Consider the following 24020-nt stretch of genomic DNA (forward strand, 5'->3'; position numbering starts at 1 on the left):
CGATTTGTCTGTTTTTCTGGACGAAAATCCCGTTTCTGGGGGGAAAACCTTGCTTTCTACGCCTGAGACAGCATCCACAGCAAAAATAAGACAAAAATTAGAGAATAGGAGAACACTTGGACAAATTGAAGCAGAACCCCCTTGCAGTCAGCAAGAGACTACGCCGATACAAAGAGAGCTACCAGAGGAAAATAAATAACAGAATCTTCGATGAGGACCAAAGAGGCTTCTACAGGAATCTCGGAGAAGGCGAGAAAAATGGGAAAGGTCCACCCGAGAAGAAGAAGATTGAGTTCTGGGGAAACATATGGAGTGTTAAGTAAGATATAACAGCCGTGCCACCTGGATAGAACTAGAACGCAAGAAAACCAAGGACGTACAAGAAATGAGAGGGCGGGAGATTAGGGAAAAAGAAATAAAACAGACGATCAAGTACTATCACAATTGACGAACTCCAGGAATAGATAACGTCCACAACTACTGGTACAAAAAGCAAACTTGCACGCAGAAGCACCCGGCAGAGCAGTACACCCGAATGATAAATCACCAGAGACAATCCCGAAGTTTCTCACTCAAGGAATTACATATCTGAAGCCTAAAGATGAAGATATAGGCCAATCACCTGTCGAAATATAGGCTAATCACTTGCCTCCCAACAATGTACAAGATCCTGACCAGCTGCATAACCAGGAAGAAATCAGACCACTTAGAGAGGCAGAACATAATGGCCAAACAGCAGAAAGGATGCAAGCTGCTGAGCAAAGCACGCAAGGAGCAATTAACCACAGATTCCGCGGTTATGGAGCAAGCCTACAAGAAGCGCCGCAACATGTACACAGCCTACATCGATTACTGCAAGGCCTTCGACTTCGTGCCTCATAGCTGGCTAATAGAGGCGCTGAACATCTACAAAATCAATCGATAGTGACAAACTTCCTAGGAGAAACGATGGCAAAATGGAGTATCACCATTAGGTCGAAAACATCACAACCAGGCCAATCCCCATCAGAAGTGGAATCTTTCAGGGAGATGCCCTGAGCACATTGTGGCTGTATCTAGCAATTAACCCGCTATCTACCATGCTCAACAATAGCAAGTACGGATATAACCTCAAAGAAGGAAGGAAGAACCTGTACACCCTCACCTACCTGATGTACATGGATGACATCAAGCTCTACGCGGGAACCGAGAAGCACCTTCAACAACTACTCCAGATCACCGAAGAATTCAGCAATGATATTAGGATAGAATTTGGTCTAGATAAATGCAAGACCCACGGATTGCGTCAGGCAAAATTAGTCAACCGAAACTATCAGCTGCAGAGTGGTAAAGAAATCGAAGCCATGTGCAGAGCGAGAGGCCTACAAATACTTGGAGATAATGAAGGCTCAGCTGTTACAGCACAAGGAAATTAAGGCCTGCCTGATCGAAAAGTACCATCAGAGACTCAGAAGCCTGCTGAAAGCAAAGCTGAAAGGAGGGAACACAGTTAAAGCCATAATCATCTATGCAGCCCCAGTGGTAACGTACTCCTTCGGGATCATAGATTGGACTTACACCAAGCTGGAGGATATCATGAGAAAGGCAAGGACAATGATGACAAAAAGCCGTCAACCCACTCGAAATCTGCCGTGGAGAGACTGACAATTGCTCGGGAAGAAGGATGAAGGGGCCTGATAGACATCATTGAGCAACCGAAGACAGCGATAGTTAACCTGAAGGATTACTTCCAGAAATACACAGCAGCACTCCACCAGGCCATAAGGAAGATAAACAAGTGGTATATACTCAATCTAAGGGAGGAGTCCTCCCACAGCCAGGATGTACAAACGAAGTTAGATAGATGGGCAAAGAAGACACTCCATGGCAGACACTACAATTACCTCCATCAAGATCATAAAATTGCAACCAAAATTCTCGGGGAAGAGCGTTCCGCTCGTGAGCGGAACGCTCTTTTCCGAGACTGAAGGATTGATGCTCGTCATCTTAGACCAGGTAATCATCACCAGGAACTATAGAAAATGCATCGCCAAGGAGCCCGGAGTGTTTGATGACACATGTCGACGATGCCACCTTGCATTAGAAACGATCCAACACATCACCGCGGGATGTAAAGTGATCACCCAGATTAAGTACACTCATCGACACGACCAGGTAGCCAGGATAATACATTAGAAACTAGCAAGGAAATACCAGTTGATCGAAGAAAATGTACCATACTACAAGTACGAACACTAGGCAGTACTAGAGTCCGCAGCCCACAAGCTGTACTGCGACCGCGCCATATTAACAGATAAGACAATCACGCACAACAGACCGGACATAACTCTTGTGGATAAGAAGGAAAAAACTATCTATCTGATTGACATAGCGGTACCCAAAACTGGCATCCTGTAGAAAACCCATGGGTAAAAAATCGATCATCGTGCCAACCACAGGTATGGTGCCAAAGACCCTACATAACAGTCTATCAGCAATAGGTCTCCCAGCGCACACCTACAAGGAACTCCGGAAAGTCACAGTCCTGAACACCTGTAGGATAGTCAGAGAGTTCCTCGACCAACTGTACCACCAAACATAACAGCAACCACCCTGTGTACTTGGTAGCAACACCTCTCACTAAATGGAACCCCCAATCATGAACAAATAATATAAGAGCAATAAAAATAATAATAAAATTACTACACATGCTGCTCTATCGATGACAGATTGATTATAACACACCTGTTGGAACTCTTTACAATATCATCCTGATATACCTGCTTAGCTTTCTGAATCTCTGTTTTATTTCTGAGTTTTTATTCTGTTTTATTCCAAGAGAGAGAGAGAGAGAGAGAGAGAGAGAGAGAGAGAGAGAGAGAGAGAGAGAGAGAGAAGTAGAAAGGAGTCACCAAGAAAGAGAAGAATGATGATATCCAGCTCATGACCCTGGGTGTGCCTAGGGTCATGAGCTGGATATCATCAGATGTGAGCCCCTTGAACACCTTAAGTGAAACCTTACAGGAGAATATTTCCTGATGCTAATTTGATTACATTAGCAGTGTGATAATGGTGTTGCCATTTTGTGCTTACTGATGAAGGAAATATCCCAGCACATTCCTGCAACGGAGTTTTGCAAATCTGAACATTTATACCAATGGCCAACATTGGTATAAATGTTCAGATTGAAGCTGCTTTTAGACATATTAGATGTCATTTTGCAACGACTCATATTTTCGTTTCTGCATTTCACTACCTTTTGAAAAGAGTGTTTATCATAAAGATATTTTACTTCAATTTGCCGGTTTACATAAAGTAAGATATTTGGAAAATTAAATGCACAGGGCATAATCCTTATGAGTTTTGATAATTAACTATATAGTATCGGTGTAAATACACCATAGTTAACCCATATATTTGAACTACGTATGTAGCGTAGAGGGCATCGTTTTAATTGTATCTCATAATGTGGTTGCCTTCACAACGAGATAGCTACTATTGCATTACTTCAAATAAATAACGCTTCTCTAGTAGAGAAGACTACTGTTATTTATTTTCAGCGGTACCACCACCACCCAGACGATCGTTTCGAAGCTTTTCGTGAATTTAATGTGAAAAAAACCCAATGGACCAGATCTATTAAACCAAACAAATGAATTATAAAATTCGAACCATTTTTCCCTATTAGACTTAGAAAAGCAAAAAGGTAGAGGGAAAGTAAGAGTAGGAGTGGAAGAGGGAAAGAAACGTCATCGAAGAATGAAAGGGACAGTAACTCTTCAACTCACACCACTCAAAAACTCATAAATTCCTCCAATAGGTAACGCTTCCCCAGTAGAGAAGACTGTTGTTACCCATTCTTGGAAACTCCGTGAATATCAGGCTTCCCCCGGCAACCGTTTCATGGCTATTGGCCTATCATCAGTGAGTGGGCAGATACCCAGGTAATACAACAAGCCATCACAGTTGCGAAGTTATATCCACCTTATGAGAGATGCCAAAAGGGTGTGGTAGTAAACCACACACTCTTGGCATCTCTCATAATGTTGGGAAAGTTGAGTACCTGCCCGCCCACTGATGATGAAGCCGAACAGCTTCGAAACGATCGTCTGGGTGGTGGTACCGCTGAAAATGAATAACAGTAGTCTTCTCTACTGGAGAAGCGTTATTTATTTGAAGTAATGCAATAGTAGCTATCTCGTTGTGAAAGCAACCACATTATGAGATACAATTAAAACGATGCTCTCTACGCTACATACGTAGTTCAAATATATGGGTTAACTATGGTGTATTTGCACCGATGCTATATAAATAAAGTAAGATAATATAATTTTATTACAAGTTGCGTAAGCAAATTAGTTTATCGATCTCAGTATTCGGATGCGTTTTCTACACCCCGAATAGCCGATATACTATAATAATCTTCCTTTTAATTGATGATATTTCTGTGACATAAATTAGTGAAATTGGTTACTGAACATACATCTATACATTCACTGGCCCACCTGAATGGAAAAGGCTCGGGTTCGAATCCCATCGATGAAGCGAGGAACTTTAATGGACTTTTTTCACTCCATGGCTGAGTTAGTCGGTATCAGGAGTAGATAGCAAGGTTTCCCCCCCCCCAGAAACTGGGGTTTTTCGTCCAGCAAAACAAGACAAATCGACCATAGAACACACGCAATTAACAGACATAAGACACATCACGGCAGATGAATTTAATTATTCGCGTGGCCTAAATATAATAGTTTGTTTTGTGTGGACCAATATTACAGTTTTGTTTGTTTTGGTCCACCAGAAAAAGGAGGGTTCAGTGGCATCGGAAGTCTGGGTGCACGTTTCGTTTTGGGGCTTTTCCTTTTGTTGTAGCTATATTATATCTTTTAAGAAACGTTTTCGGCCCTGGTGCATTGCAACTCCCCTTTGTAAGGCCATGACTAGAGTGCTTAAAATTTCTACTGAATTACATTATTCTGCAATCGCCCAACTTTTAAGCTTCCTATCGTACATTATCCTTAAATTTATGGGGGAAAAAAATGATGATAAAAAGACATAAATTTTTTACAGTTGTTCTTATTTTTTGCATTTTTTTTGCGGATGAACTGTTTTTATCACAGATTCCTGGTTAGCGTAGTTTATCGTGTATTTTATACAAATTAGTGTTCATAGGTAAATATGCATGTTATGAGACCAAACAAAAACCTAAGCTATTGTCTCACTCTAGAAAGAAATTAAAATGAAACATAAATATTCAATTATATATTTCTTGAATATGAATACTACTCCCCTGTTAAAGTCCATTGTGCATACCTTCTCTTCATCCAGCACTTACATCAACAAGTCGTCCCTTTTACCTTCTAACGTGTCATGGTATCATATGTGGTCTTTTTTGAAGTATTTCATAAATGAAATAATTTCATATTTTATTCATATAGTTTTACTGATTTTTCTTAATATCAACTGCTTAAAAATATTGTTTCTGCATTTTCTAATCTAATTATTTTAAGTATTTGCCGATGGCGTGTACTTTGCTATCTTCACATGCAGAAAGGGAAACCTTTAGTGAAAAAGTGATAACCCCTCAAAGCATCTTTAGTCCCCACACTTGTAACTAACAATCTATTTCTGGTTTCAATCCCACTGGAAACTGGAGTGCTTGCTTTCTTTCTTGCATCACGGTGCTGTAGCTAACCAATCTGAGTTAAAGTTAGTAGGTTTCTCATGAATTTTTCTGGATTTCTTATTCCTCACAGCATATAATCGTTGCGTGAAGAAATACTTGTTACACCCTGCAAAATATGGCCACAAATGCTTATGTGTTATGAAGTATAAATTAATTAAGTACAAAAACCGCAACTGGCATATATATTATTATTATTATCATCTGTTTATTTCACAATGAGCAATATTCAGAGATGAGAGGCTGCTTTGTCACTTTTTTTGTGATTAGCTGTTATTTTACCCTACCTTTATTATTATTTATTCATTTTATTATACTGCATTTTGAGCGATTCCACAATGTGTGGCGCTTCATACGACGACAAAACGAAATGATACTCGAAAAAAAGTTGGAAGCATGGTCTTTGAAGATTATTTTTAGTACTTTATTAAAATTAACAGTAGTAGTGGCATATGACACAAGAAAGCAAGCTTATACAGCAGCCAAAAAAAAAAAAAAAAAAGACTTCCCATTTTACCTATCCATTCGCTCAAAACGTTTGTCCAGTTCTTCCTTGAATTTATTTAATCTATCAACTTCCACAATGACAGATTGAAGTTTATTCCAGCAATAAACCCACTCGCTGGCTAAAGGCATATTGCTGCACATCTATTCTGCAACTGTCTTTCCTTAATTTGAATAGTAACTGCATGACTAAGTTTATCAAGAATGTGAATAAGCTTCTTAGACTTCGATGAAAGCCTGCGAGAACTTGAAGAGATTTCATTTTTGAAAATATTATTCAGCTGAATAAAAATAAAATAGTATTCTGCTGAAATTTTTGGTATTTTGTGATCTTCAGTAGAACAGACGATCATTAGAAAAAATTTCTTTTATTAAAAATACACTTAAAGTATTGCTAATGGATGAATATTTAAACAATAAGCAATTGTCTGATGTAGTATTCTTTTGGCTAATGGCATACCATATCAGTGTTTTACTGAAATTTGTTGAAATTGGAAATGGTAAACTGTTTTGCCTTCTATATGACAATTTTTTTAAAAGGCGCCAAAATTTCAATCTCCAGCAGGTGACGCTAAGTAAAGTTGCGTATTTCCCATAACACCCAGTTTTCACACATGGTCGCCATTTTTGTTGGGGTTACAGGAGGTAGCGGTGACTTGTCATTAACTACCTAAGTGTTCCTCAACATTTTTTTGCTTGTGCAAATATCATTAATATTTTAGGATTTCATTATGAATATCTACATATGTTGCTGCAAGTTTATTATGCTTATCTGCCTTTGAGTCTCCAAAACGTGGGGATTTTTAACTCCGACCTGCGGTATACAATTGTAAGTCGCATATTCAGCTGGAACCTTAGTTCAATCATGGCTGACAGTGACAAGAAGTCGCAGGGAAATGGTATCCGGAGTTCAACGGAAAGAGATCCCCACGTCGTTGGAATTCCGACGATACCTTGTGGTACTTTATATAATGATTCACATTCTAATCACCAAAGTGCATTGCCGGCAATGGATTTTGCAGGACATAAGAAAAAACCAACGTCTTTCCAAATTACAAGTGTTACCGTGCAAGGCTCAAGACTGAGTAATGATGGGGGGGATGACAGTGCTGATGACTTGGATGAAAGCCACACTGAGGATTTAAGTTCCGACATTTTAGACTGCTCAAGAACTACTGATTTAGATAACGACCAGCTCTCTGAGGATAATAGTAATACAAATAATGATGACTTACCAACACCTTCAGCTCCATCCATTCCACTTAAACCACCTGGGAGTGAACCTTCTGCGGTTACCGTAAACGTTGACGTGCCTCTTAGTGTGAGTGTAAGTGTTGCTGCAACAAATGTAAGTATTGGACCAAATATTGTAGCAAGTAATGTTGATACTACAGTTACTACTAGTACTACCACTACTACTTCTTCAACAGTGATAGGTGCAAATGTACCAATTATGAATACATTACCTGACCAGTGGCAACATAGGTTTAAAGTTGTGAAAATAGTAAGTAGTGAACCTTTTAAACGTGGGAGGTGGTTGTGTATGGATTTTATGGACCCTCCACCAGTTCAGTCAGCAGAAACCAAACTGGATACGTTAGACCAGGGTGTAGGTTCAGGTGCCTCTAGTACTAGTGCAGAGAGTACAATAGGTACTATGCCAAGTGAGAATCCACCAATTAGTAATAGAGTTGCCCATGTTTATGAGATTCCCACTAATCAGAGTTATCCTGGTAGCATATCAGTGACAGTTGGCCCTCAACAAATTCAACAGCCATTATATGGAATTATTCTTCCTATTAACAACCAAGCCCCACAAATAATGGTCCAAACTGTTGGTATTCAAACTTCCCAGGTACCTACTGAAACATCACAGCCACAACCTACCATGACTAACCCAACAGTTCAGCAGCAGCCAACTTTTGTACATCCACAACAACCACCACAATCTAGTTTTGCTGGCAAAACAGTACCACCACCACAATCTACTCAACAGCCAGGATTTGCTGGTCCACCATTGTCACAGGTGCCACAGGCAGTATCTCAGGTGCCACAGGCTACTTTCCCACCACAGACCCAACCACAACTTCAGCTTCCTCCAGTTCAGCAACCCCAGCCTCCACAGCCAAGTGTTCAGACTGTTCAACAGCCTTCACATCAAGGTGTCCAAATTACAGCTCAAGCGCAGCCCCAACCACCTCAAGTACTCCAGCCTGTTACTACAGTACAGCAGCAGCAACAGGCCCAAGGTGTACCCATTTCTTTGCAGCAACAGACTACGCAACCACCAGTGGTTATATCAACATCTAATGTCTCTGCTGCTCAGCCAAATCAAATGTCTTCTATTCCACAAACTATTGTTCAACCAACTCCACAAATCACAGCATCTGGCATGCCTGTTTCCCAACCGCAGCCTGTCTCTGTAGTTACAAACATTCCAGAGAGTTCCTTAGTAACCACAACTCAAACTGTAAATAATCAGGATGCTAACTATCATGTTCCTAGTCAGGTCTCAGTTTCTACCAGTACCCCTGAAACGTCCGGACTAAGGATTGCTCCTGTTACCAATCCTCCGGCTTTACTTGAAGTACTACCAGATACACTAAACATTAAGAGTGCTGTGAATGGAGATGATTCAGAAAGGTAAGCGTTTTTCTAATCCTGGGAAAATTGAGATTTACTTGTTTTTTAAAAATGGAATTATTTTTAAATATGCTAAAGGAATGACTTACATGTTTGTATTTTGATATATCATTCACACATGTTTATTTGGATACAATTTTTGTATAAAAAGGAGAAAAGGCTGTAATTTTATGCATTTAATACTATCACCTAATTTTAAATTTCTGGATTTGCATTGAATCCTTGAGTTATAAATCCCCACCCAATATTTCTCTCCTTATGTAAATGTAGCAACAGTTGGTACACTTAGATTTTTTGGCCAATTAATTTCTCTTCAGCTGTCCAAAAATGTCCATTTTTGGACAGCTGAAGTGATCAAAAATTGATAGACCTTAAAACTAGGTTCTGTGAATTTTTTAATGAGAGAGAGAAATGGGAGAAGAGTGATCTTAGTTATGTTTGTTTTTTAATGAAGGTGATAAGTAGTCTGGGATAGGGTTTTTGAGATATATATGTGTTAGGCTATTTATCATCAGGACCATTTGTTATCAGTGAGAAAGTTGTCCCTCATCCTTAACATAGTCTAAAAAAATTATCAGTTTATGGAATGTAAACAGCTTTTATTCAAATCAATAACGAAAGAGAAAAAATCATGTATGATGTGCATTTAGCTACAACAACTGGCTGTATGAGAGCAGTTTTGTTGCATTTTCTCACACTACAACTGTTGTGTTATTACTTTTTTTCATTCTGTTTAAAATCTATATTTTCATTTCAGATGTATACTTTGATGTTTTTGGACCAAACCAAGAATGGGGAACAACTTTCCCATTGAGAAAAAAATCAGTTGATTAAGAAAAATTTTAATTCGAAAATTGTAAGATCTAAGCAGTAATATCGAGTCCAGTTTTAATATCAAATTCAAATTGCCAGTCCAAATATGATAAGAAGTTGATTTAAATAGCTTAAATCAAAATAAGAATCAATATAGATACTGTTACCCATAATTGAAACATCCTACAGATATTTCAATTATGGGCCACAGTTTAGAACTCTTTAGCGAAGTGGTTTTCAGGATACCACAGAGGAAACCCGGAGGTTCTGTTAATTTTTTATCTTATTTTTTTATTTTTTATTTTTACTCATCCATTACTATTTTTAATTTATTCCTAAATATTGCAATTTTAAAGATATTAGGGTTCAGCAAAGGGTTTTGATTTGCAGAAGGGTTCTGTGGCTTAAAATGTTTGAAAAGCAGCGGCAGATTGAATTTGGATAATTCAAAACATGGAATAATTCTTTATAAATATAAAATATGCATCCATTGCATATAATTCATGATTACTGGTTGGTTTGGTTATGTGAGGTCAATCTAAACAGGATAGGATTTGGTGAATTGCCTCATGAAATTCCTAAGAATTCAAGAAAAAGAGATATTACATTAAAGGTAATCATTTGGATTTTTAAAAAAATATTATTTGCAATTTAACTTTACTGAAAATAAGGCAGTTATTTTATAATTGCATTATTTTCAGTAAAATTAACTGAAATGATATGTTTGATGTAGTTGATATCTTTGAAATATCCCTGAAATTTGGTTAGTTTCTTTTTAGTAATATACCCAAATAGTACTCCTGATGGAAATATAATTGTAACAGTCACAATCCCGTAGGGGCCTCTTGCGGTAGAATTCTTCTGTCCACACCCTTCTTGAAGGAATGTCTTGGCAATACATGCTTACTGGTTGGTTTGGTTATGTGAGGTCAATCTAAATGGGAGAGGATTTGGTAAATTTATTCTGCTTCCTAACCTATAACTTTCATATGCCACTTTAGGTTTCATCCAAGAGATGTTTGTAATATATACAGATATATGATTATTAGGTTTTTGCATATGGGGTGGTTTTATGGAGAAAATGTAAATGAGTTCTGTATGAGATAGTATAATGAAAAGAATAAACAAAATTTAAATTAAAAAAAAAATGTTCTTGTTTATACTCCGGAATGATCACCAGGTCAATGGAGTTTACAATAAATCATCAATACAAATGTTAATCGTATTTAGTAGTTACGGGCTTGAACACCGGTCCAGTCAAAGAGCGCATACTACTGCACTCATGCTCCTGATCACTGGGCTACGTCAGAGCTAAAAGTAATTGATGTCATATATGCTTTGCAATTTGTAAACTGTGTATTAATTAATGACTGTTTAATGTTGAATAATTTTGAACGTTTTTGTCCAGTAACTGTTTTAAACAGATAAGTTCAAGGAATTTTGAACTGGTGTTGAGACTTCATATGCCATCAGCCAAAAAAAAAAAAAAGAAACCCTATCCATCTGGCCTGCCCATCCCATCCAAGAATTTGTCTAGTTCTTCCTTGAATTTATTCAAAAGTATCCACTTCCACAACAGATGGAAGTTTTGTTCCAACAATCAACCACCTGCTGGATGAAGGCAAACACATCTGTTCTACAACCATCCTTCCTCAATTTGAATTTATGCTCCTCTTGTGTGTGTGTGTAGTCTCATCAAGAGGAAGAATGCCATCTGCATTGAGCTTGCTCAATTCATACAAAGCCTTAAACATCTTAATCAGATCACCTTGCAGGTGTCCAGTCTCAAGACACTGCAATTTGCAGAACTGAAGCCTTCTTGGTAAGACTATACTTTCATTCTGTTCACAAGTCTTATTGCCCTTCTCTGCACCTGTTCCTGCAGATCTGTCGCTTGCTAAAAGAGAACTCTTTATACAGGGTGTTTTGGAATTGCACTTACAGTAGTAGTAGTTCTGTGTAACAAAACAAGGCAAAGTTTATATTAACGTGTTGATTCTTAGAGTTATGAATTTTAAAAAATAACTATGTAGTTTTGAATGATTAATTTAAACATTAGTGAAATAATAAAAAAAAAATAAGAATAAGCAGGCATATATCTAGTAAATTTTTTATTTGCACTAGGCATATATTTTATTATTTTGAAAACTTCTTAGCCATTTTTTTTTTTTTTTTTTAAATTCAAACAGCCATAGCTCTGTAACTATTCAGAGTTTGACATATTTATATGAACTTGTGGTGGGGAAGGGAGAGAGCAGATATTGTTTTTTGCTTCAGTTGAAATCATCCTAATTTCTAAATTTCGTTTGCTATAGAGATGCTTCTTGTTTTAAGCTACATAGTGGATATGAAACTCATCAGTTCGTGTATAAAATAAATAAACTAAATAAACTTTATAAAATAAATAATTCTAATCTTGAATTTTTAAATGTGATGGCTTTTGAGCATTTTCGTTCATATTTTTTGACTATAGATTCCATTTGCTTTCTAGCTTTATTAGTGAATCTCGGTTAAAATATTTGTTTATTGTCTGAATAATAAAACATTATGATCAACAGATAATTTCTAACTCGCCTTCAAAATTTGCATTTCAAAATATGCAGATTTAAAATTTTAAATGAAAAATCTGTCTCTATGCAATCTGCTGATATTCACATATCTTGGCTTAGTGTGGTGCTGTGAGCTTGAGCTTATATTTTTTTTAATGGGAAACTGATTCATGGCACACATGTGCAGAAAGTCCAGCTTTTTGGACTTCATATTTGCATGCCATTGCCATACGCACACCACACACACAGAGAGAGATGAGAGAGAGAGAGAGAGAGAGAGAGAGAGAGAGAGAGAGAGAGAGAGAGAGAGAGAGAGAGTGAGAGAGAGAGAGAGGTGAGAGAGAGAGAGAGAGGAGAGAGAGAGAGAGAGAGAGAGAGAGAGAGAGAGAGAGAGAGAGAGAGGAGAGAGGAGAGAGAGAGAGAGAGAGAGAGAGGAGGGGAGAGAGAGAGGAGAGAGAGAGAGAGAGAGAGAGAGAGAGAGAGAGAGGTGAGAGAGAGAGAGAGAGAGAGATGCTTGTTTTGAGTGAGCTATACACAATATTTAGCATTAGTAGAGGCACATTGGAGATACATTTGCACATCTCCAGGCCGTGAGGACTTCCCTTGAGTCCAAGATGCTCTCATAATTATGGCTAAGTGTTTGCTTACTTCCTTTGCTACCTCCTTTAATATAGCTGGATAGAATCCCATCCGGCCAGGTGCCTTTCTTATGTTTAACTTCAATTTCTCCTTCACTTTATTCTCAGTTATACAAAATCATTTAACTCCCTATTAGAGTTTGATAAACATTTGGTCCTCTGCTCCTTGAATAAATCCTCTGTGTGAATGTAGATACAAAATACTCATTTAGTTTGGCAGCTATCTGAGAATGATCATCTACAGTCAAACCATTGATATCAAGTGGAGCAATCTGATTCATCCCCTTCCTTTTAGAATTTATATAAGTAAAGAAGTCTTTGCTGTTTTTCTTTGCATCCTTTGTCAATGATTTTTCATAATTCACCTTTGCTTGCCTATCCTCCTTTTGACTCGATTACAGACTAGCTTGTATCTACCATAGGCTTCTGTGTTGCCTGACAATTTATGTGCATCCCATGCATTTTTCTTCTGTGCCATGAGTCTCATTAGTTCATCTGACATCCATTTGGGCCTGAACCTAGAGCAGTATTTCTTAGTTGGAACAAAAAGACTAGTAGCTTCTAAGATTACTTCCTTGAATGCTTCCCATTTAGAATTTGCTGTTGATAACATCATCAGTTGGTCCCACTGTATAGAGAACTCTAAAAAAATCTGTGAGACCACTGTAGTCGCCTTTACAAAAGCAAAAACCCTTCCCTTTTTCACTGATGGTAGTTACATCTTTAAGTAAATCCCATATCAGTACACTGATCAGTGCTACATAGTGGTTCCTTTATCTGTAAATTCTTAATGCATGAATAATCATTGCTGATAATCAGATCAAGTGTGTTACTCCCTCTTGTTACCTCTCTAACATGCTGCTGTAGAAAACAATTATCCAATAAATCCTTAAGTCTTGCTAGTGAGCGAGTGACCATCCCACAAGTTCCAGTCTGGAAAGTTAAAATCCCACATTATAAGACACTGATTTACTGGCCCACTCTATTTCTCTGTATAATTGTTCATTGTACTCATCAGAGTCATTAGGTCTATAACAAACTCCTACCCTCATTTTTGCTTTACCCTCATTTTTGCTTTTCCAGTGCTTATGTCACACCAAACTGACCCAACGTTGCACTGTCAATCTATGTCAACTGAATGCACTTCCTTAGATTTTGTGTTTCTTAACTAACGGCATAACCCCTCCTCCCTTCCTGTCCTGTCTATCCTTTCTGTACACATTGTACTCCCCAAATTCCAGTTCTGTACTGCTTATGTGTGTGTGACGCCATGTCTCTGATATCAAAAATATCTGCATTTGATGTCTTTGACTAGCAATTGTTGAAGTTAAACATAAGAAAGGCACCTGGGGTGGATGGGATCTATCCAGTTATTTTAAAGGAGGCGGCAAAGCAACTAAGCAAACCCTTAGCCATAATTATGAGAGCATCCTAGGACTCAGGGGAGGTTCCCACGGACTGGAGATGTGCAAATGTGTCCCCAATTCACAAAGGGGGATCGAAGGGCGACACGAGTAATTACAGACCAGTTAGTTTAACTTCTGTTCCGGGTAAAATAATGGAGTCGCTGGTTAAAGATGCATTGCAGGATCATCTAGACAAGACTGCAGCAATAATTCAAACACAGCATGGGTTTGTTAAGGGAAAGTCTTGTCTGACAAATTTGATTGGTTATTATGATGTGGTCACAAAGGAACTGGATGCAAAAAATAATTTTGATATCATATACTTGGATTTCAGGAAAGCTTTTGACACTGTTGCGCATGGAAGACTACTGTACAAATTGGAGCAGAATGGTATTAAGGGTAAGTTGCTACAATGGATAAAAGGATGGTTAAGTGGGAGAAGACAGAGGGTGGTAATCAATGGGTGCTGCTCTTCGTGGACTAATGTTATTAGTGGAGTCCCACAGGGTTCGGTGTTGGGTCCACTGTTGTTTTGTGTATTTATCAATGATATTGATGAAGGTATATCAGGCTTAATGTCGAAGTTTGCAGATGACACAAAGGTTGGCAGGGTTGTTAATGACAGTAATGGCAGTGTGCTACTGCAACAGGATCTAGATAATTTGGGCAGATGGGCTAAGAAGTGGCAACTGAAGTTCAACCTTGACAAATGCAAAGTACTGCATATGGGTAGAAGTAACCCCAGAGAAACGTACCAACTGTGTGGTACTACACTTAAGGTGGTAGAAAATGAAAAAGACCTGGGAGTAATTGTGCAGTCAGATATGAAGTTTTCTGAGCAGTGCAGACAGGCTGCTAGGGCGGGTCATGGGGTTTTGTCAATGATATATAGGAATTTTGCTAGCAGGGAAAAGGAGGTGATTGTCCCTCTGTATAAGGCAATGGTCAGGCCACGCCTTGAGTACTGCGTACAGGTCTGGAGGCCTCATTTTAGGAAGGATGTAGATTTGCTTGAGCGTGTACAGAGAAGAGCAACACGATTGGTGAGGGGAATGAAGGGATTCTCTTACCAAGAGAGGCTTAAGTTCTGCAAATTGCAGTGGCTGGAGACTAGGCACCTGCGCGGTGATCTGATTGAGGTCTATAAGGCCTTGAATGGGTTGAGCACGCTGAATTCTGATGGGATCCTTCCACTTGTTCAGATTACCAACCTACGGGGACATAAGTTCAAATTAAGAAAGGACAGATGTAGAATAGATGTGCGGAAATTTGCCTTTAGCCAGCGGGTGGTTAATTGCTGGAACAAACTTCCATCTGTCGTTGTGGAAGTTGATAGGTTAAATAAATTTAAGGAGGAACTGGACAGGCATTTGGAGGGAATGGTGTGATTTTTTTTTTTTTTTTTTTTTTGGCTGATGCTGCATAAGCTCCTACACTTGCTTTCTTGCATCATGTGCCACTACTACTACTTCAAGCTCATTGAATTTATTAACTATACTCCTAGCATTGGTGTACATGCACCTGTTCTTGTTCTTAGTTACTCTAACACAGCCCATGTGTTTACTTGTTTCATGAACCCCAGCAGTTCCTGAAATCCCCAGTAATCTGCTTTCTGGGCTGCTGCTCATTCCAATAGAAGCAGCACAAAAATCATTTCCACCTCTGCTTGCAGCTACTGTTAACCTATTAGTCTGTGAATCTCCCCAAGGTAGCAGTTTTCCGACCCACCTAACGTTGCCTCGATAGCATCAGCAAATATTTTTGCACCCTTTCTGTTGTATCCCTTCCCTGTAGAAGCTATCTCTCCTGCTAACGAACACAGACAACGCTGAGAAAAAATTCTACCCCATGAGCCCTGCACAATCTCTCCAGTGCTGAATTGATCGACAAAGCTCTCATCATATACTCCCTCCTGTTGTGTCTGGGCAGGATTGCAGACACTTTCAAATTTAACCTTAACTCGTGACTTTTTTTTTTTTTTTTTTCCAGCATTGACCTGTACTTGCTTAATGAATCTGCAGATCTCCTATACTTAATGTCATTAGTGCCAATATGTACAATGATATCACCTTTTGTGCCCTTAAAAGATATCTGTTCCACAACATCAACTTTTGCCCCTGGCAGACATACCGTCGTCCTATTCCATCTATCCTTTTTGCACAATATATTTCCTGTTTCCCTGACAATTGAGTCGCCAACAATAACTAGCTCCTGTGGGAACAGCGTATTCTGCCCCGAAGGTTGCCGCTGTGTTGCCTGGTGCATAAGAGTGTGCTCAAGCATTGAGTTGGGCAGTTGAGAACTCGATGGGCCCCCATTTTAATTCCTCGAGGGCATCCACTGAACTCTTCAAGCTCTCATAGACACCCATCAGAACACTGAGTTGGCACCCAATTTCTGCACCCAACACACACACACAAAGACATCCTCCCTGGCTAGATCATGTTGCATTTTGCATATTTTTTTAGACTGTGATGCTTTGGAGAATTGTCTCCTACGGTTCTCCCACGAAGCACAGCACTTCGCTACTTTCTGCAAGTTGCTTTGCTGCTGTAGTCTGTGGTATGATTTCCGTTTAAATACAATTTAGTTAACCATAAAATATCTTCTTCTGGCATTATAACCCATTGTAGGTCTTAGCCTTCTCAACGATGTTCTACCAGTAAGCCCTCCCAGAACTCTAACTTCTCATGATCTTTAAGTCTTCTTCTACATCATCCATCCATCTTTCCACGGTCTTCCTCTTGCCCTCCTGCCGCCGCCGGTAGGTTTCCATTTGATTATCCTGTTAGTTGTTCTGCTGTCATCCATTCTCATATGTCCCAACCAGGCAAGTCTCTGGCTCTTCAGAAATCTGATGATGTCTGCACCCTGAATAAGATTGTCAAGTTCACTGTTCATTCTGATCCTCGAGGATCCACCAACGTCTTGTATGGACCTAAAGACTTTCACAAAATTCTACGCTCAAACACTCTCAACAACTGCTCATCTTCACTCGTTAATGTCCAAGCTTCACAACTGTATGCTACAACTGGTCTAATGAGACTTTTGTATATTCTTAATTTTAAATGTCTGTTCAATACTCTGGACTTCATTAGTTTTTCACGTGCATAGAAGCACTGTTTCCACTCAGGATATGGGACTTAATTTCATTAGTAATAAGAGTTAGACAGGTTTATCTGTGAACCTAGATAGGTGAAATTTTGAACATGCTCAAATGAGAAGCTGCTGGTTCTTAAATTTTCCGTGTTATCTGCCGTTCTCTGGACTTCCATATATTTTGTCTTTGCTTCATTTCTAAGTCCTCTTCTTTTGCTTCACTATCCAGCCTGGCCACTGTTTCCTCCAGTGCTCCTTTAGTCCTACTGATAACATCATCAGCATATGCTATACACAATATAATGGTTTAAAATAGATAAGACGTGCATGAAAATATGCAGATAATAAATAAAAAGTTACATAATCTTAAATTCCATTATTATTGACTTTGTCACTAAATAGTGATGACTGTCAACAGATGTAATAACATTCCAGTTGTAAGCAGCATTTTTTATTTATTTAGACTTGTGGACAGTACACAATTTAAATGTAACATACTTTTTTTTTTGTGCATGATCAATGGTTATAGCATATTCAACTGGTATTTCAATTTAAAACATTTCAGCAGTGTTATCAACAGCAGTGGGGGTCCCTGGTATCCGAGTCCTGGCAGTTACGAGGATTTGAAAATTAACGAATTAAAGCTTTTTCCCTTGAGAAAGTTGACCAAGCACTTGAATATTTTTTGTGAGAATGATCTTTGTGATCGTGCAACAAATGTTAAGCGCGAAGTTAAAAGACATAACTAAATGCTACAACACAATTTTATCTGAAAAAAATACGACAAAAAAAAAAAAAAACATGAACAACTCTGGATTCTTTCTTTATTCGTACAACTGAAAAATAGTGTAACTTCAATAAACTTTACTTAACCTTACATTGTGTAACATATTATAATAAAAAATGTCTAATAAAATTTTCAAATTTTTCAGTTCCTTCATCCATTTTTTTATTATGTACAGGTACATAATAAACTTTTTTTTTTTTTTTTTTTTTGGTCCTTGCCTTTTTTCCATTATATATATATGAGGTCAGCGTTTTTACTGTTTTAGCATGAACTTTTTACGGCCGGATGCCCTTCCTGACGCCACCCCTCACCCTTTATCCGGGCTGGGGATATGCGGTGGTCATTCCCTGACCTTCCGCATCCTCCGTATTTGTGGTAATAAACATTACTATATAATATCAGTGTAGACACACCATATCTACTCATCCTTCACAATGAGTTACCTATGTATTGCACTACCTTGAATAAGAAACGCTTCACTTGCGATACCAGGGTACCTGCCCACCCACCGATTAAACCCAACTAGCTTTGAAGCAGTGCCATCTGGGTAGTGGCACCCACTGAGAATAAGTAATAATAGTCTTCTCTATTAGTGAAGCACTACTTATTCGAGGTAGTGCAATACATGGGCAACTCGTTGTGAAAGATGAGCACAATATGTGATGCAGATGAAATGATGCTTTTCACACTACTATTAAAGTTTTTCTTTAAGAGTTGTCAATAGTGTATCTGCACTGATATTATATAGATATAGAATCTTAAAATATTATGCCTTGTTGCATTTAGTTTTATTTAAATAATAAACATTACGAAAATTGGTCCTCTTTTTAAGTGGAATTTTCTGGAACAATTATCCTTGGATAACGAGAATCTCCTGTATTTAAGAGTTAGGAAAAAGTTTTTAGAAATCTGAAATTACAACATCCATTATTTATAATTTATATATCTAATATATATTTGCACCTGAGATTAGAATTTACTTGTTTCAGAAATCATTGTAAAATTAATGAAATTCTCTTTTGCTACCTGTTATTAATTTTTCATAAGCCAGTTTTCTGTTCAATACAACGAAGGATTTTTTCCTTTTTTGTCACCCACTCACTCTTATTAACACTTAGCAACTCAAGCTTATTTGTTTAACATCCATAATTCATTTACATTCGAAAGGTTGCTCTTATAACGATACATATCTTATAACAATACATATTTGTGTTCTGAAAAGGAAAGCTTTTTCTTTTGGTTTTTGGAATTAATATTTTGATATATTTCATTAATAATAGTTGGGGATAGTTGAAAGCGTTTGCTAGATGCCGTACATCATCCATATTTAGTATATATATATTTTTTAACTTTGTTTTGCTGCTTGCACATATTTAAGTCTTTTTTTCATTAATGTAATCCATTGATGTCCTCTGCTGGAAGTTGGCAATTGTTTTAATTGGGAAATTTGCCCTGATCAGTCAAGCTATACGAAAACCAGGAATTCTGAATCGTAAATAGCTGAACTAATTCTTTTTACTGACAGCACGAGAACCAAGCTCAGATTTTCAATACATAGGTAAAATTTTGGGTAATACGATTTATTTTCATATCGAATATAACTAATTTTAATATTGTTATTGTCCAGTTATACCTGTTGAAAATTAGGACCATTATGAACAAAAAAAAAAAAAAAAAAAAAAAAAATTGTTTTTCTAGTTGCATTAAAAGCATATAGAAGCAGCAATATACAAGGTCCCAATAGGAAATTTCATTATCTTGCAGAGGCAAAACTGTAAATTCTACTCTCCCCTTCCCCATAAGATTCTCTAGTAAATTTCCTACTATTTATCAATATCAGATTAACCGTCAAGCTCACTGAATTGTTAGGAATGCTGCAGTAGCTGGTAGTATGATAGTTTTACCACTGATGCATCCCTCTCCCCACAATAAATATAAAGTTAGAATTGGGCCACTTTACCACCTTCCACTATTGTTATAGTACTTTATAGAAGTAAATGATCAGTAATTGTTATAAATTGATAATTTTTTAATTAATAAAAAGTAATTCACTTATTGAATGTGCGTACAAGAGATATATTGGGTTTGGTGGGAAAATCTATATGAATAGAGCCACTGGGAAATGAATCTCGCTGTAGGTTATGCAAAAATTTAGTTTCAAAGACTGGATTTTGATAATCAGGATTGGGGGGGGAGTAGTTTTCACAAGCTGAGATGAAAATTGAATTATGAAAATGAGAATTTGAATTCTGTACTTAACTGTTGTTCCGTGACAAAATAAATTGATTTTTTTTTTAGACTTTTTCTCTGCTTTCTTTAAAAATTATTTAATTTCTTTCTTTCTTGATGACTAATGTTAAATCTGAATTATGAAATAGTACTTCAGATAGTGACAAGATTAAAAAGTTTTAAGGTACAGCAATAAATTGTGTAGCAGTGCGACTAGAAATTTATTTTGTGTGTATATATACAGGGTGTCTCAAAAATATTGGTACAAACGTTTAGGGGAAGTAGGTAACATCTAAAGGAATGTGAATCGCATAGGAGCCCATAACCGGAAACGTGGGCGCCTCCGTAGCCAGGTGGGAAGGAGCAGCAGTCGCTTCTTGATTAGACCGGGGTTTGAGCCCGTCACCACCAAATACGGAGGATGCGGAAAGGTCAGGGAATGACCACCGCATATCACGGAGCAATATAGCCTTAGTTGCTAATGCTCCTAAAAAAACCAAATAACAAACAAACATAACCGGAAACGTCACGGGAAAGTAGTAGCAGAGTCACAAGAAGCAGGAATGACACAAGACAGTAATTAGTGGCAAACATTTATTTGACATAATATTAACAATGGAATACAAGATGGATGCATTTCATGATGTTACAACAGATGCTCGAAGGTTCCACCATGAGAAGCAATGCATGCAATTGCACGCCGACGCAGCATGGATTGGTGGACACGGTTGAACACATCTGGAGTTTCTTTGACAGTAGCAGCAGTGCAGAAGAGTCTCACTACAAGATCCATTTCAGTCTCCACAGGCGATTCATACACGATAGATTTGAGGGCCCCCCACAGAAAGAAATCAAGGCTCGATAAATCAGGTGAGCGTGGTGGCCAGGCAACGGGTCCACCACAGCCAATCCATTGACGCCCAAAACGCCTGTTCAAATGGTCACGAACACACCTTCCATAATGGGCAGGCACCCCATTATGTTGAAACCAAATGTTGCGTCTCACATTTGCTGGAACATCGTCAAGTAACCCTGGTAGAACTTGTTCAAGAAAGATCCAATATTTAGCGGAGTTCATGCAGGATGGTAACAGGTATGGGCCGACTAAGCAGTCACCGACCATACCTGCCCACACATTTATTGCGAAGTGATGTTGTGCCGCATGGGGACGCACACCGTGTGGGTTGTCGTGAGCCCACACATGAGCATTGTGCTGATTGGATAAGCCTTCCCGATTGAAATAAGCCTTCCCGATTGAAATAAGCCTCATCTGTGAACAACACATAGGCTGGAAAATTCAAGTCTTGAATACTTTCTTGGAGAAACCACTGTGCAAAAGCCACACGTGCAGGATGATCTTGGGGGGGGGAGCAGTAACTGAACCCTTTGGAGATGAAAGGGGTGTAAAGAATCGTCGTGCCAGACACGCTGTGCACTGCAACGAGACACTACTAAGGTAGAGGCAACAGCACGTGTGCTGGTAGTAGGATTATTCTGGACGGCATTGAACACACTTTCTTCCATGGTGGGAGTTCGCATCGAACGTGGTCTGCCCGCACTACTCCTGTTACCTCTAAATGACCCATAATCGCACAAATTTTGATGCACACACGCAAACAAACGGTGGTCCGGTACATGTCTGTCTGGGAAGTGTTCTCCATAAATTCGTTGAGCGGCTCATCCATTGCCCTCTGCTAATTCATACACTAGGTGCATGTCTGCAAGCTCACAGTTCGTATATCGATGCATGCTCTTTGTGCGGCGACTACTGCTTGAATGAGTAAACCAGAAATTTTCCCTCTCCTGCGCTGATGAACAGCGCTGTGTACCGACTTATGGTGACGTTTCTGGTTATGGGTTCCTATGCGATTCACATTCCTTTAGATGTTACCTACCTCCCCTAAACGTTTGTACCAATATTTTTGAGACACCCTGTATATAGATTTTTTTTTTTTTATTCGGATTGATATCATTTTTAGTATTAGACATCACTACACAAGGTTGCAGGCATACTAGTTACAAGGAAAGATCATTAAACAACTAAAAATAAGTAAACAATTTATTTTTTGATTGTAATAAAACTAAAATAGTTATTTGATGAAGTCTGTTAAATTTGGACCTCCTGGAATCTTGCACATTTTTGGACTAGCTGAAATTTGCAGGTCCAAATTCAAAAATGGATTTGGACCTGCTAAAATTTTAAGGAATTCAGTAGTCACTTGAAACATGCATTTTGAATATTTCTGACTAATTTTGTAGGTCTGTATTTAAAAGGGAATAATCTTATTTTGATTTTTTTGAGATAGAGCTTTCAAACAGAGCACTTTCTCCCATGTTTTATGCATTTCTTCATTGTCAGATAAATAGTATTTCTTCCATTAGAGAAATGTCATTTATTTGAAGTAATAACTGGACATGTCCATTTCCTATCCTGTGCCTATAAACCAAGGTTTCTGTTAGAAAAAGATATTTTTTGTAATGACTTAGTTGTCCCTTATGGAACATTCTTCATATTCACAAGTTGCCTTTAGTTTTGCACAATTTCTATAAAAAAAAGCTATTTGCTTGAAGTAATGCAGCATAGAAAGAGTTTTGTGTCATTAGTAGTTTTTCCTGCATGTCTACTTAAATTATAAATCAGAAGTTGCTATTTTAAATAATTTCTCTGTTTATACTGTAAGATGTCCTCATTTGGATTGTAGGAGTCCATAGGAGAGAATCCTGCTCTGTTATCTTTTGTTCCTGGTTTTTTAATTAGTTCTTTGCATTGTTTAATACATAAATTGCTATATATATATATATATATAGTATGTAGAGTAGACAGTGTGAAGAAGACTTTTGTTTAAACCTATTGAATCTACGGTATACACCAGAAGTGAACTCGACTAAATTTTTTTTTTTTTTTTTTTTTATGAAAACCCCAAACACGAAAGGTATCAAAACCTATAGTACTTAGTACTGTGCATGGGTTGAAGAAGTATGGGGGGAGGGGAATGCCGGAAACTTTTCTCTAGAGACTAAACATGGGTTTCACCACTTCGAGCCTCCAATAAGCAAAGTGGTGGTATTTCAGGATAAGATTGGATAAGGATATGGATTGTAGTGATATGTGGTAGGATGAGGCGACCAGGTAAGATATGAAAAAGAGAGACAGATAGTTGGCAAGAAATTAAAAATAAGAAATGAAAAGGTGACCAAAATAAGATTACATTGCAGTGTTTATCACAATTTCAGTGTCTTCATCAGAGGCCATCCACCGAAATTATGAGAAAGATGGCAATGTTCTTACTTCTGTTTCCGACATTTTCTGTAAGCTATGGTACACGTGTTAACATCGTTTCATTTCTTATTTAATTTTAATTTCTTGCCAACTATCTGTCTCTCTCTTTTTCATATCTTACCTGGTCGCCTCATCCTACCATATATTGCTACATTCCTTATCCATTTAGTTCGAGTTCACTTCTGGTGTATACCGTAGATTCAATAGGTTTAAACAAAAATCTTCTTCTTCACACTTTCTACATACTATATATATACACACATGGCTGTAGGGTACATTTTGTTAATGCAGTGTCCCTGATCCATAATCAACATTATCTTCCTTTTCGTATGATTACACTCCACCCTCCATGATTACTTAGCTTTTTAATACTATTATTCTTTCATTTTATAGATAGATAGATAGATAGATAG

The 24020-nt window shown here is 38.0% G+C and overlaps 1 protein-coding gene across 1 annotated transcript in view; it reads left to right on the forward strand.

The window, feature by feature from the left end:
* Positions 1–6810: 6810 nt before the first annotated feature.
* LOC150091874 (uncharacterized) overlaps positions 6811–24020 on the forward strand; it is a 301712-nt gene continuing 284502 nt past the window's right edge. Inside the window, exon 1 of the mRNA XM_090377274.1 lies at positions 6811–8806. Coding sequence (XP_090233400.1) covers positions 6909–8806 — 1898 coding nt within the window. The 5' untranslated portion in view covers positions 6811–6908. The remainder of the gene's footprint in view (positions 8807–24020) is intronic.

This window comes from Mastigoproctus giganteus, chromosome 1, assembly GCF_048544385.1.
Source record: "Mastigoproctus giganteus isolate SK-2022 chromosome 1, ASM4854438v1, whole genome shotgun sequence".
Classification (NCBI taxonomy): domain Eukaryota; kingdom Metazoa; phylum Arthropoda; class Arachnida; order Uropygi; family Thelyphonidae; genus Mastigoproctus; species Mastigoproctus giganteus.